At 46.1% G+C, this 14582-nt stretch overlaps 1 protein-coding gene across 6 annotated transcripts in view; it reads left to right on the forward strand.

Moving 5' to 3' along the window:
* The first annotated feature begins 11186 nt into the window (after positions 1-11186).
* Positions 11187-14582, forward strand: part of ADAMTSL3 (ADAMTS like 3) — a 395806-nt gene continuing 392410 nt past the window's right edge. For 2 of the 6 annotated variants that reach the window (XR_012895741.2, XM_075897127.2), the window contains exons 1-2: positions 11429-11631; positions 13897-13987. Coding sequence is in view for 5 of the 6 variants with exons in the window: in XM_075897127.2 (XP_075753242.2) it covers positions 11498-11631; positions 13897-13987 (225 nt within the window). In the remaining variant the exon portion in view is untranslated. Of the gene's footprint in view, positions 11360-11428; positions 11632-11669; positions 11823-12067; positions 12299-13896; positions 13988-14582 lie in introns of those variants that run through there. The other 4 variants (XM_006139251.5, XM_014581638.4, XM_025179582.3 and 1 more) reach the window with 4 other exon arrangements.

Here is a 14582-nt window from a genome sequence, read left to right on the forward strand (position 1 = left end):
AAGGAGCTGTCTACACTGCCCCTTCATGTGCAAGAAAAACCGTCTTGCGCAATGACACTATGCTGATTATTTTCACACACGGCCTTGCTCCCAGGACATCCCCCTCCTCTGGCCTGAGGACTGTTGGTCTCTGCTCACAAAGGAGGGCATGACCTCAGGGACAGTGTCTGCATGGATGACGGACCGCCTCTCCCTCTTTGTGTTCTCCACTGCTGGACCAGCCGGGGCTGAGGGGTGAGCTACCCCACCACAGCCAGCTGCCAGAGCCCGGGGGACCCAAAAGTGCACCAGGGTCCAGGAAGACCTCATGCACTAGCATGTCAGCATCCTGTGCAACATACAGCAGACCCTGGTGCAGAAGATACATGACAACGCTGAGTGGCAGAACTGCGCAAGGGACCAGCTCATGCAGCGGTGTGACGTGTGCCATCGTGTTATGCATGATGGCACACCCGCCTGCTGCCGCTGCTCCTGGCTTCCACCCTCCTGCCCCCCTGCTATGCCCATTCCCCCTCTGCCTGCCCCTCACATGATGCCCATGCCCCCTCCTCCTGCCTCCATTGCCAACACTGACCCTGCTCTAGCCCCCGCTCCCTGTCATCCCTGGATCCACCCGACCCCTACTCCAACGAGATCCCTGCACCCGAAGTGGCACATCTAGCTGCCCCCTTCTCCTGCCAGGTTATGAGCCCCTCTCCCCCTGCACACCTTTTTTTAATGTAATATAAATACAGACTCGTTTTGTAACAAATCAGATAGGTGTTTTTATTGAGAGGTCAGGGAAGGGGGGAAGGAAGGGAATGTGGGGGGGAAGGGACAGGGCAGCAAGCCAGAGGCCCCTATTGGGGAGGCTGTGGGAAGAGTTGCTGTGGTGCTTGGGGCTAAGTCTGGACTACCCGTGGCTTCCGAAAGAAGTTATGCAAATTAGGCACGAATTTGCATATCTTCTTCCAATCCCTTTTTTGGAAGAGAGAAAAAAGTCTAGATGGGGTTTTCACGCAAACCCCCCTTTTTCGAAAGAACCTTGTAAACCTCATTTTTTCAGGAAGAAGGGTTCTTTTGAAAAAGGGGGGAGGGGGTTGCGTGAAAACCCCCATCTAGACAGCTTTTCTTCTTCGAAAAAACCTCTTCCAAAAAGGGATCGGAAGATATGCAAATTTGTGCCTAATTTGCATATCTTCTTTCGGAAGCTGCAGGTAGTCTAGACGTGCCCTGAGCAACCCTCTCCCTCAGGGCCTCCCGGATGCTCACCCTGGCAGATGGCAGCTGTCTGCAGCTACTGGAAGGCTTGTCCTTTGCTGCCAGCGTCTGCCCCCCACCCTGGGAGGAAGGCCTCCCTCTTCCTCTCCACTATGTCACGGAGGACACAACATGCTGCGATCAACTCGGGGATGTTGTGCTCACCCACGTCCAGGTGGGTCAGCAGCCACCTGAACCGTGCCTTCAGATGCCCAAAGGCGCACTCCACTTGGATTCGGGCCTGGCTGAGGTGGGCATTAAATTGGTTCCTGCTGGGGTCCAGGTGACCTGTGTACAGCTTCATTAGCCATGGCATCAGGGGTAAGCTGTGTCCCCCACAATGCACAATGACATATACACGTCCCCAACTGCAAAGCCATGGTGGGGGAAGAATGTGCCCACCTCCAGCTTCCCATACAGGCTTAAGTTCCTGAGACGTGGGCATTGTGTGCTCTGCCCTACAAGCCAACAAAAATGCCCGTGAACTATATACGGTGGTCAACCAGGGTCTGCAGCACCACTGAGAAGTAGCTGAGGGATTTGGGCTTATTTAGTCTGCAGAAGAAAAGCGTGAGGGGGGATTTGATAGCAGCCTTCAACTTCCTGAAGGGAGGTTCCAAAGAGGATGGAGAGAGGCTGTTTTCAGTAGTGACTGATGGCAGAACAAGGAACAATGGTCTTAAGTTACAGTGGGGGAGGTCTAGGTTGTTATTAGGAAAAACTATTTCAGTAGGAGGGTGGTGAAGCATTGGAATGGATTACCAAGGGACGTGGTGGAATCTCCATCCCTATGGCTACATCTACACTGCAGGCTTCTTGCGCAAGAACTGTTTTGCACAGGAGTTCTTGTGCAAAAAGTCTTGTGCAAGAGTACGTCCACACTGCCATGTGCTTTTGCGCAAGAGCATCAATGGCATTGTGATTGCTCTCTTGAGGAGGAAAGCTCTGATGGCCATTTTAGTGATAGGGGTTTCTTGCGCAAGAAACCCAGTTGCCCGTCCACACTGCCTTCTTGCGCAAGAGGGCTTATTCCTTGTGGGGAGAGGAATAATTATTGCGCAAGAAGCACTCTGTTCCGACACTTTACTGTAAATTTACTTGCGCAAGAACACAAGTGCAGTGCAGACATTCTGCAAGTTTTTGCGCAAGAACAGTTGTTCTTGCACAAAAAGCCTGCAGTGTAGACGTAGCCTAGAGGTTTTTAAGTCCTGGCTTGACAAAGCCGTGGCTGGGATGATTTAGTAGAGTTGGTCCTACTTTGAGCAGGGGGTTGGACTTGACTCCTGAGGTCTCTGCCAGCCCTAGGATTCTGTGATTCTATGACCTGAGCATGTATGCATACCTGTATAATTTACGAGAACTGTTTAAACAAAAATGAGGTTTCAGACAGTACGCAGGCTGGGTTCATTAATATAAAAATAATTTTCCATTGCAGATCTCATTATAGGAGTGGATGCAGAGTTTACATTGGTTGTGAAAAACCTCCACTATCAGTAATTTCCTTTCACTTACATCTCTCCTTTTTCATGAAAGAGGCTCCTTTCCTAAACCATTTTTGCAGACAAAACAGGACAATGGACAGCCTTCCATATTGTACAGTAACAAAACAGAACAAAAAACAGTTTACAGACTACTAGTGGATGTCTTTGAATGTCCAAATAAACATTTCTTGTTTCAGTCAGTGTATGGACTAGACACCCTGAAATCAGCTTGTAAAAAACATTCGAATGTTTCTAGCTCTGGCATTAGCCCTCAATGCTTCTGTCTCTGCAGAGCCTCACTGAAGTGGAATTGTGAGACCTGGCAGCTTGATAACGGCTTGATAATGACTGTGCTAAAGTATTACTAATAATAACTGGATGGGAGATGGAAACTCCTTGAGAAAGTTGAGAGTCTCTCACTAAGAAATCAGAGCAACAACAGTTAAAAAAGTAGTGTAAATCACAGTTAAATACCAAACTAGAGGGCTACGTCTACACTAGCATGATTTTCCGAAAATGCTTTTAATGGAAAAGTTTTCCGTTAAAAGCATTTTTGGAAAAGCGTATCTAGATTGGCAGGATGCTTTTCCGCAAAAGCACTTTTTGTGGAAAAGCGTCCGTGGCCAATCTAGACGTGGTTTTCCGCAAAAAAGCTCTGATCGCCATTTTTGCGATCGGGGCTTTTTTGCGGAAAACAGTACTGTGCTGTCTATACTGGCCCTTTTGCGCAAAAGTCTTTCAGAAAAAGACTTTTGCCCAAACGGGAGCAGCATAGTATTTCCGGAAAAGCACTGACAATCTTACATGAAATCATCAGTGCTTTTCCAGAAATTCATGCGGCCAGTGTAGAAAGCTGGCAAGTTTTTCCGCAAAAGCAGATGATTTTGCGGAAAAACTTGCCAGTCTAGACACAGCTGAGCTGTTTGGCCTTTAAAATGGATTTGAAACAGGGCTGAAAAAGCATTTACTGTTTTTATGTGTCTGATTATAATTTACATAAATAAGGATTTAACTCCCTTCTTTGCCTTTAATCATGCAATATATCCATAAATGAAATATCTATGTGGTATTATATACATAATATCTGACTTGTCTTTATAAATAAATCAGGGCAAGTTTCATAATGCTTACTGTGTTTTTTGTCTTCTGTCAGCACTACTGGCTTCTTTTAAAAGACTGTCTTGTTTCGCAATGGTCAGCACTAAACAAAGAAACAGCCATATCATTTAAACTATAAAATCTATATTGACATCATGGCCAGTTCTCTTCCATTATACTGCAGAATTGATGGCTCATTGTCAACTAGACATCACATATTTTTACTAATAGATTTTAAGCAGTCTGAAAAAAAAAAAGGTTTTGGAACTGAAAAATTACTAAAACATTTAAAAGTGTTTATTTTAAAATAAAATGACTTTCAAAAGTTACTTTAGGACCCAGAAATGCAGCACTTTATATTTCTACTTTATACACCCAATTATTCTTGTCTATATTTCCCCCATATCTACATGAGAAAAGTATAAAAATAAAATAATTGATTTTTTTCCCTGACAAAATCTGAAGTAGTGTGTACCCAATAGTGTTTTGTCACTGATGCCTTTCCCTCCATAAAGTGTCATTCTTTCTTTTTTTACTAGTGTATTAGACTATTTTGCTTTCATTTACAAATGCAGAATATCTCTATCTACATGATCAAAGTCTGGAAGGCCATCTACCTCCTCATGCTCCCACACCCTGACATTTGCCAAGAACACTCATAGATGTCCATACAAGAACCCCTGTGGAATAAGAAAATGGGCTGAAATTCTGCTCTCAGTTACTCCAGATTTATAACAGTACTGACTTAAGAGATACCCTGTGGATTCATTCCAGGATAACAGCAGATTTTGTCCCATAGGTCCCAGTATTAGGTCATATTTGAATCTATGTTTTCACTTTGAAGAAAAATGGCCTAGGTTATAAGGGAAAGGAAGTCCCAGTATATTGGATAATAGTGCTGGTAGGAAAATTGCTATTACAATTTTTGACAAATATATATTGGAAAGCAGTCACATTTCTTTCCCCACCAACTGCATTTGATGGACAAGTCTGAATATCCAGAATTGTCAAGTACCGTATTTTCCGGCGTATAGGGCGACTGGGTGTATAAGACGACCCCCTATCTTTTTAATTAAAAGATAGGGTTTCATCTTATACCCCAGCGCCCCCCGCCTCCTTTGCTCCCGGTGTCCCTGGTCTGCTGGAGATGGTCCCGAGCAGACCAGAGGCACCGGGAGCAAAGCCGCCAGGAGCGCCTGGGCTGCCCCCGCCCCCCCCCCCCCCCCGCCGGAGCCCCTCCGCGGCTTTGAAAGCCTCGGGGGAAGCCGGCGGCGGGGCATCCCAGGCGCGCATGGGCTGCCCCCCCTCCGGAGCCCCTCCGCGGCTTTGAAAGCCTCGGGGGAAGCCGGCGGGGGGGCATCCCAGGCGCGCATGGGCTGCCCCCCTGCCGGAGCCCCTCCGTGGCTTTGAAAGCCTCGGGGGAAGCCGGCGGCGGGGCATCCCAGGCGCGCATGGGCTGCCCCCCCGCCGGAGCCCCTCCGCGCCGCCGCGGAGGGGCTCCGGGGGGGGGCAGCCCATGCGCGCCTGGGATGCCCCGCCGCCGGCTTCCCCCGAGGCTTTCAAAGCCACGGAGGGGCTCCGGCAGGGGGGCAGCCCATGCGCGCCTGGGATGCCCCCCCGCCGGCTTCCCCCGAGGCTTTCAAAGCCGCGGAGGGGCTCCGGCGGGGGAGCAGCCCAGGCGCGCCTGGGATGCCCCCCCGCCGGCTTCCCCCGAGGCTTTCAAAGCCGCGGAGGGGCTCCGGCGGGGGGGCAGCCCATGCGCGCCTGGGATGCCCCCTCGCTGGCTTCCCCGAGGCTTTCAAAGCCGCGGAGGGGCTCCGGCGGGGGGGCAGCCCATGTGCGCCTGGGATGCCCCGCCGCCGGCTTCCCCCGAGGCTTTCAAAGCCGCGGAGGGACTCCGGCGGCGGGGCATCCGGCGTACAAGACGACCCCCGATTTTTGGGGGATGTTTTTTAACTTCAGAGGTCGTCTTGTACGCCGGCATATACGGTAGTCTGCTTTTAAATTTTTTAACCCTACTAAATCTCTTCTACTCACACTGCTTTTTACCCCACACAGGTCCTACTGATCCATCAATTATTCCTCACTTCTCCTTCATTATTTCTCTCTCCCCTCTAGGTCACTCTTCATTTCCCTCTCCCCATTCCATCTGCACTTCAGTAATTTACATAGTGATAGGACAAGTAAAACTACCTTACCTTTCATGCCCTTCCTATCATCCTTACTGCAGAGTATCAGTGAGCAAAAGCAAATAATACTATTTACCTAGTGTTGAGTTTTGTTTATCTGCTGTTGTCCATGGCTTATGACAACACTGATGTCCTCAGAGTTCTGGGCTAGTTTATGCTTGAGGTGGCACTGATGTACTCCAGAACACTTTATTCCTGACCACTGCAGAAGTCACCCAATGAAACTTTGGAGAAATAGATCAGACACACATTTGCAGGAAGACAAACAACAAAACACATGGACTAAGAAATTCAAACTTGGCATGTTCATAGTCCTCTGTAGGGATGCATTTTTTGTGATGTTTGAAAAAAAACTGGTTAAGGAATACAGATATTATGAATAAATAAACATAACATAGTTTGTCTCTGTGGTATACTTTCCCTTTGACTTATCTGCATACAGATCTTCATCTCGGCATGTTTACATGTTTTCAATTATGCACATAATAATCTCCTCAATCCCTCTGTAAAAAGATATCCCACAAAACTACATAAACAATCATGTACATGTGTTAAAACTGAGATCCAAATGGGACTCTGACCATTAAAGAACAATAAAAAATAAATGTATGCCATCTGAATCAAATTGTACATATTTTGGAGAGGAAAGTAGTGAAATTTAAGACATCTGCTTCTACTGTACAGGATCATAAATATGCAAATGAATCACAATTTTTTTCAGTGAAGACTGAAAAGGAATTTGACTAAGAAAGATGGACAATTTTTATTAAAATACTTGAAACAATGACGCTTTGTGTTTATTGGAAGAGTTAATTATATTAATTTAGCCATAAATTAAAATGCCAAACAAAGGCACCGTTTCTCACCTGCTATTCTGGCCAATAGCACTAGATAAGGGGCAATGTGGAGCCCAATGCCTTCTGCAGCTCCTTATGATCAAAGCTATGCAACCGTTCTTGAGCTGCACCCACTTACACTAACAAAGAATTTGGTCCTTACATAGTTCTGTACACTTGGGAGGTCTGTCAGTGTATAATCCCTGCCTCAAAAAAACTTGTAATTTAAAAAGCAAACACCAGTACAAGACAAAATCCAGAACAATTTGTAGAATAGAAGTGATGTTGGTTACATGAAATATTTTTTTTTAACTAGTCAATCAGATTTAGCTCCTGTTGAGATCTTAGGGCTCTGAAGCCAACATTCAGTTTCTGCAGTTGCAGCAACAAGGCCTCTGCAGGACACCTGCAGCTTGATACTCATTAAACTTAATTTTGACTTATGAGCCAAAAGCTGTTCTGCACTGTTTCAGTGGAGCTCAGACTTGTAGCTTTGCCAAACATGCCCTCACTAGTGTAGACTTTCCCTATATAGTGAAAATGGCCCTTGTGACCTCTAACTGACTCAGCTGAGCATGCTTTAAGAGAACTATGTCATGAATGGATGGATATATCTCTAAGGGTATGTCTAGACTACATCCCTCTGATGACAGAGGGATGTAAATTAGACATACCGAAATTGCTAATGAAGCGGGGATTTAAATATCCCATGCTTCATTAGCATAAAAATGGCCACCACTTTTTGTTGCCATGGAGCTTTGGCGACGAAAAGCGGCAGTCTAGACGTGGATCTGTCGCTCATTAAAGCTTTGATGACAGATCCTGTATACCTTGTTGTACGAGGCATAAGGGATCTGTTGTCAAAGGCTTTAGTGAGTGACAGAGCAGCATTTAGACTGCTGCTTTTCGTCGCTAAAGCTCCGTGGTGACAAAAAGAGGCGGCCATTTTTATGCTAATGAAGTGCAGGATATTTAAATCCCTGCTTCATTAGCAATTTTAGTATGCCTAATTTACATCCCTCTGGAGACAGAGGGATGTAGTCTAGACATACCCAAAGAGAGTGATAGTTTGCTCTTGCTCTTGAATATGATGTAAAAAATATTTTTATTTTCTGTTTTAGGTTTGCACATCTTTTTGCACATACCTAGGGAGCTGAATTTTTATGGTCAAAACTCACTTAAATTGAGCTATGTAAACACCAGTAGACTAACTAAAATCAGTTTTTTAAAATCTTTTTTTCTTTTGCCTTTGGCTATGCCCCACAAACATCTCTTTTTCTCTATATTTTTCTTATTTGCACTGTCATTACATTTGGAAAATTCAGTAGTCAAATCAAGCCTAAGTCAGGGTGTCAGAAAGTGTTTCATTGCTGGGATCAGAGGCAGAGGCCCGTGGTCTTAAGCTAACTAAAAATAAATAAAGGATAATACTATCATAGTTCCAACCAACTTCCTTGTAAGATCATGCCAGCTGCACAGATGGAGAGGATCATAATTGCAATAGTTCAATGAAATAACAAGCATAAATATTCATATTTCACAGTTTTATGATTTGAGGCCTCACAATTGCCATGTTTAATATTAATCTAAATGATACATATTTTACAGGCCAGCAAAAAGAAAGAGTATGTATAATGAAAAATGTAACTACTGACAGCAGATTAAAAAAGAAATTGTGTGAGAGAGACTTTGGAGTTTATAAGAGTATCAGAATTGTTTCCCACTACATAGAATACATTTAAACTCCACATAGTCAATGTGGGATAACACTGAATGTAAGATTTGCGATATCATCATCTATGCAGTTTATATTCCAAATACATTGTTGATTCAAGGGGCTTTACTGCAAGAAGCAACAGTCTAATTGGAGAGAGTCAAAAACAGAACAAAAAGGGCGGACTGGAAAGGAAAGGACAAAAAACAGTCATTTGGGTGGTTCAGGTCAGGAACACTTCCTATCAAATATGGGAGCTGCCTGCCCCCATGTGCATACCGGCTCCTGCCTGCCCCTCTGCACTGCTGCCTCTGTATCAGATACAGCAGCACCCGGGGTAGGGTGACAGGCAGCTCCCTGGAAGCCTGTTTAAAAGCTGGTGCCCTGTAAGCACTGGCTCCCACCTGTAGCCCCCACCCTCCACACTGCTGTCTCTGATGGGGCGGTGGTACATATAACCATGAAGATTAACCGATTTCAGGCTTATTGGTTAACAGTTTGCACATTTACACAAACACATCCCTAATTATAACAGATGTGTTGTTTACAAAATACCAATAGGAGACTGCACCAATCCAAGTACAAGTAGTACAATTAAGTTCATGCTTACATTGCACTAAGTGCTCTAAAAATACTGAGATAAGCATCATTTTTCCCCCCAAACACTTTATAGTCCAAGGCCCTGCAAAGATTTTAAGCACATGTAACTTTATGCATGTGAGTAGCTTAAGCCACTGGATATACTCACTTGTATAAAACTAGGATATGGGCCTTAGAATCCACTTTTATTTTACTGCATTAAACTCTCTGCTGTAAAATGTATAATCTATTTTATAATCTATTTTACTGGTTATTTCAATACTTTTCACCCTTTTCACAACTGTGTTGCAGAAAATGAACCAACATTTCTAAGATTCATATTTGGGTTGATAATCTTCTCTGATATGCAGGTTCTCAGTGCCACTGTATCCTGTAGAAAAATGTATATTGTACTATAGCTGATTGTGCATATCAGTTTGGGAATGGGGTGTCAGAAGCAAATGATATCGTTAGGCTACGTCTACGCTGGCATGATCTTGTGCAAGAACTCTTTTTCAGAAGAGTTTTTGTGCAAAAACTCTTCCAGAAGAGAGCGTCTACACTGGCATGTGCTTTTGCGCAAGAGCATCCATGCCAGTGTAGACACTCTCTTGCTCAAGAAAGCTCTGATGGCCATTTTAACCATAGGGCTTTCTTGCGCAAGAAATTCATGTTGCCTGTCTACACTGGCCTCTTGTGCTAGAACAGTTACGCAATAGGGCTTATTCCTGAGTGGGAGCATCAGAGTTCTTTTGCAAGAAGCCCTGATTTCATACATTAGAACATCAGTGTACTTGCGCAAGAACTCGCGGCCAGTGTCAACAGGCAGCAAGTTTTGGCACAAAAGCAGTTGCTTTTGCGCAAGATTGCACCAATGTAGACACAGCCTTAGAGAAAGGATTTGGTTGGGTTGGAAGGTCAGAGGAAGAAGACTGAGAAGCATAGTTAGAGAGGGGAAAAAAACAATTAAAAACACGCAGACAAGCACTCAAAGTAAAATATTCATTAGAACCATATCTCCAAACCTTATGTGTTTCTTCACTAATTTCAATACTCTTCACCAAAATAAGAACAAACGGGCACCACCATATCTTCATACTGCTATACTCTGCCAAAATTAGCCTATTTAGAAACAGAATTGTGTATTCAGTTATTTACTGTAGGATAGCATAGCAAAGTGTTTTTTCCTACTCTGCAACTTTTATTTTGGGAACAGAGAGATTTTGGGATCTCTAAAGTGCTACACATTTTAAACATGTAAAGTTCTGCTCTAAAAATGATTATGTAACAAGGGCACCTTCTTATACAGGAGATGGTGACCTATCTGCATTTAGAGTCAGATTTGCTTACTTTAGTGAAAATACACTTTTATTGTTAGCCATTCAAAAATAGCAGAGCTCTGGGACAGTGAACTATTGGTATATATTTTCCTGGCTCCTGACTCAATGGAACTGATAACTAAATTTCAATGGTGCCCCCCCCAACCTGATTGACTTGAAAGTTTATTCTTGCTACACCTGTGCAACTTCACGGAGGGAAAAAGGGCTAACTGAAAATAATAATTTAAGGACAATAATGTTGGATATTTATAACTGTTCCCTGTCTAGGGCCGGGAAAGACCAACCTCTTCATTTTAGTTATAATTCCTGGTATAATACAAGCCTATTACTGATGGTAATTCATGAAGAGGAACGGACACAGCTTTTCTCAATAGACCTGAGTTTGCAGAGCTCAGAGTTAGAGAAGCCTTCTCTTTACTTGCAAACTAAGCACCTTTAATAAGGGAATGACTGAAACACAAATAAGCCGGGATCCCACAAAACTATTTGTACAAAGTGAGTAAAGTTCAACAGAACTCTTACTATAAAATATGTTATAGTTGGATTTGAGGAGCTCCCTCAACACGGCACCTTCAATTCACCTTCCTAACTTCGCAACTTCTTTGGTTCTCTTCTCAAACTAGTTGTTTCACTAGAGGGCGCTCCGGTCCTAACCATGACAGTGAACATATTTAACTTGCTTTTGACGACTCTAAACAAAAAGTTTCCAATGCAACGGAACAAACTCTTGAACAAACCCTTCCTCGGTTGTTTAGTTCACTGGTGAATGTTTTAACTTCAGTGGCACAGATAAAACAATAGACCGCTTTGCTCTCTGTTGAATACTAATGCTATGTAACTGGAAGACTTCTTTGGCCCGGGAGAGAAAAGCAACAGGGCAAAGGTAAAAGCATTTTTACAGTGTTCCAGTTCATCATTTTCTAGTAGAGGGATAAAAAGTTACCAAAGTGCTGTTTGGGGCACACTCGTGAAAGCATCTTAAAAGACAGCGTGACTAAAATCGTCTTTGGTGTGTAAAGAAATGTGCAGCTGTATTGAGAAGTTATCAGGACTCTTGTGGTTCGGGAGTCGATTAGCGACAATTTGCTGCCTAAATTACCCTGGGGAAGAACTGCCTGCTACTGCAGATCCCTTCGCACGTGGGCTAGGCAGCGGGTGAGTGTCGGCATGTGAGGACTGGAGGAGAGGCTTCCGGAGCAGGACTAGTGTGCAACTACCTGCGCAAGCTGAGAACTCCTGTAGCGCGGGGCTCCGTCAGCCTTGGCCCGGGGGTTGCAAGTGGGGGCGCCGAGGCGGGATCTTTTGCGTTGCTGCAGGAAGCTGGGAGGCGGCCGCCCCGTGCATTGGTACGGAGGGGCTGTAGGATGGATGGGGTGGGGGAACCAGATGCGGTGGGTCCTGAGGGGGGGCTGGATACCGGGTCCCCACGCAGCGGTGCCACGGCTGCAGGTAGTTGGGAGCGGGGCTTGCAGGCCAGTGGCACCGAGTAGGGGGCGGTTGGCACCCGCGCTCTCTAGGCAGCCGCTGGGAGCTAAGCGGGCTACCCCCGTGCGGCAGGTGGAGGCGCGCGCGCGCGCTCCCGGGAGAGGGGCGGCCCGTTTCCAGCAGCCCTTGGCTAACGGGCTGCGGTGGGCTGGGGCCTGGCGCGAGGGAGGGGCAGGCGCTTTTAATGCGGGATGCTGTAACCCGCGGGCGCTGACAGGCGAGGCGCCCCCTGGCCAGGCGGTGGGAAGCAGCGCCTGCGCCGCCCGCCCCTGCACACGCCGCCCGAGCAGCCGAGGGACCCCGCAGAAGGTGGGGGGAGGTCGCGACGGCTTCTGAGGTGAGGACGCTCCGGGGAGCAGAGCGGCGGCCGCCGCCGCCCGCTACCTTGGCGGGAAGCGCCCCTGCGGGGGAGGGACCACGTCAGTTAGTCATGAAAGTTTTGACAGGGGCGCAGGGGGGCGGTGCACCTCCCGGGTGCTACCACGAGTCACCTGCGCGCCCCTGGCTACTACGGGGCTCCGCGGCACAGAGGGAAGCTGCCGTCCAGGGGCCGCTGAAATCTGGGGGGCGCTGAAGGGGTCGGGGGTGGCTCCAGCTTCAGGGGAGCCAAGTGAGGGCTGAGAGCGGGACCCTCCCCCGCGCGCCCGGACCCAGCCCTCGGCCGCGTTGAGAGCTGGCAAATCCAGCATTTGCGGGTTCCATTAGCCCCCGTAACTCGTTCCCCAGGCTGGACAAAGCGATCCACCCGAAGAGGCAGGTCCTGTTCCGTGTCCGCAGGCCCCCGCCCCGCCGTTCGCTTGTGCATCACGGGGCTCCCTTTGCTACCCCGGCAGCTCACTTGTTTAAAATAAAACCCTCCTGGGCAGCGGTATAGACCAAAGCGTGTCAAATGCACAGCGCGGCTCAGTTGGGTCAGTCGCAGGCAGGAGCAATAACTGCAGGAGAAGGGCAGGGAAAAATCTTCATTCTTGAAATGTTGAGGTTGATTAAAACTTTTGAATGACAAAAGCATACGGCAGCCCATCTGAACGGCAAGGAAGTAAACAGCCTGATTTCCGTAAGGAATCTAAATTAGGGTTGCTTGGTTGAGCAGTGCAATAAGAACTGGCTGCTTGGATAGGTAGTTTTCTTTTGGGATATTTGGCCTATTTAAAAAGGAGAAGGGAGGGAGGTTGTTCGTTTTGTTTAAAGACTAGATTGGCGTTTAGATCATTTTGGGCTTTGCACAATGTCTCTGGAAGCAGGAGGGTGGTAGCGGGAAAGCCTGCAATATAACCTTTCTGATGAGATCTCTTTGGTCATGATTATATATCCCACTCCAGCTTTAAGTAGCAGGCAAAAAGACAGATTTCCATTTAAGGTCAGTAAAATATAGTGGGTTTATTACACGATTCCTTTGATGGGCTTAAATGAAAGTTTTCAGTAAAAATGGCCTTTTAGCTTGGAGATGATCTCTAATAAATTGATGGGTTTATTTTTCTTCTCTTGATCACTTGCTTATAACTTGTGTGGAGCTAGCAGGTTTGGAAGGGGAGTAAATGAATGGCAAAGTCCAGGGACTAGACTCCCAGCTCTGAGTGGGTGAGGATGCTGAAGAAAAAACTCATCATAAATCTTCTTCTCTGAGAATTGGGATGGGAGTGGTTGCTGATTTGATAAATTAACTTACAGGCAGGACAGAATCTAACTCACCCTCTGTGGCCAATTTCCCCAAAGGAATTTATTTCCCGTTTTGGAACTACCTCACTCTGCAGGCTGTGCCTGTGGTGTAAGCTGTAAGTCTGCTTTGCTGGCCAGCACAAACCTCGGGTGTTTAAGTTGCATCTCTTCCAAAGCCTGATTCCCTGTCCTTGCCCAATTTGTTTTAGTCATTGAGACTCTGGCAGGAGGTATTTGAATTTGTTTAATTATAACTGAAACCTTCTCTCTTGGCAGAGCCAGGGACAGGATGATGGCCAGCCCCAAAGCCAGAGGGCTCTCCTGGGAGATTACTTGGCTTGTATTTGCCATCTGTACCCATCTACAGGTAGGTGATGATCATGTTGCGGTATTAATTACCATACATTGGTTCACTGAACATTTCAGGCACTTCCATTTATTATTTTAAACAGAAAATTGTTGAGGCACCTGTGTTCCCCAGCCAGTGGTGCCAAGAACAAGAATTTCCATTGTTGAAGCTAGAATCAAAGGAATTGATGCAGCCAGTAGCATTCTACCTGTCTTTACAACTTGGGTTTCATGCTCTTATCAAATGGCTTGGTCTACTTCAAGTTGAGGCAGCGGCCTCTTGCCCCCAGGAGACTTAGGAACAGAGAGTGCTCAGTTACTATGGTGACGAGGGCCATATAAGTACATGAAGAGAGCCAAAACCATAGAAGTCAGTGGAAGTCTTTCTATTAACTTCAGAATAAGCTTTGGATCAGGTCATTAGTGCATTCAGGATCCATGGAGAAAAGCCTTGGCTGCCGACTGATCCCTTGCCTGACACATAAGTCTAATCAGTTCCAATACATGAGTAGTTTTAAAACTTATGGAGTGCTTCCATGCAGCATAGATGTCATCACAGTATGTCATTCTCTGCACTAATATTTCCCATAGTGCAGTAAATCTGAAGTGCTCTT

Source organism: Pelodiscus sinensis, chromosome 14 (genome assembly GCF_052426305.1).
Source record: "Pelodiscus sinensis isolate ZL-2025 chromosome 14, ASM5242630v1, whole genome shotgun sequence".
Classification (NCBI taxonomy): Eukaryota; Metazoa; Chordata; order Testudines; family Trionychidae; genus Pelodiscus; species Pelodiscus sinensis.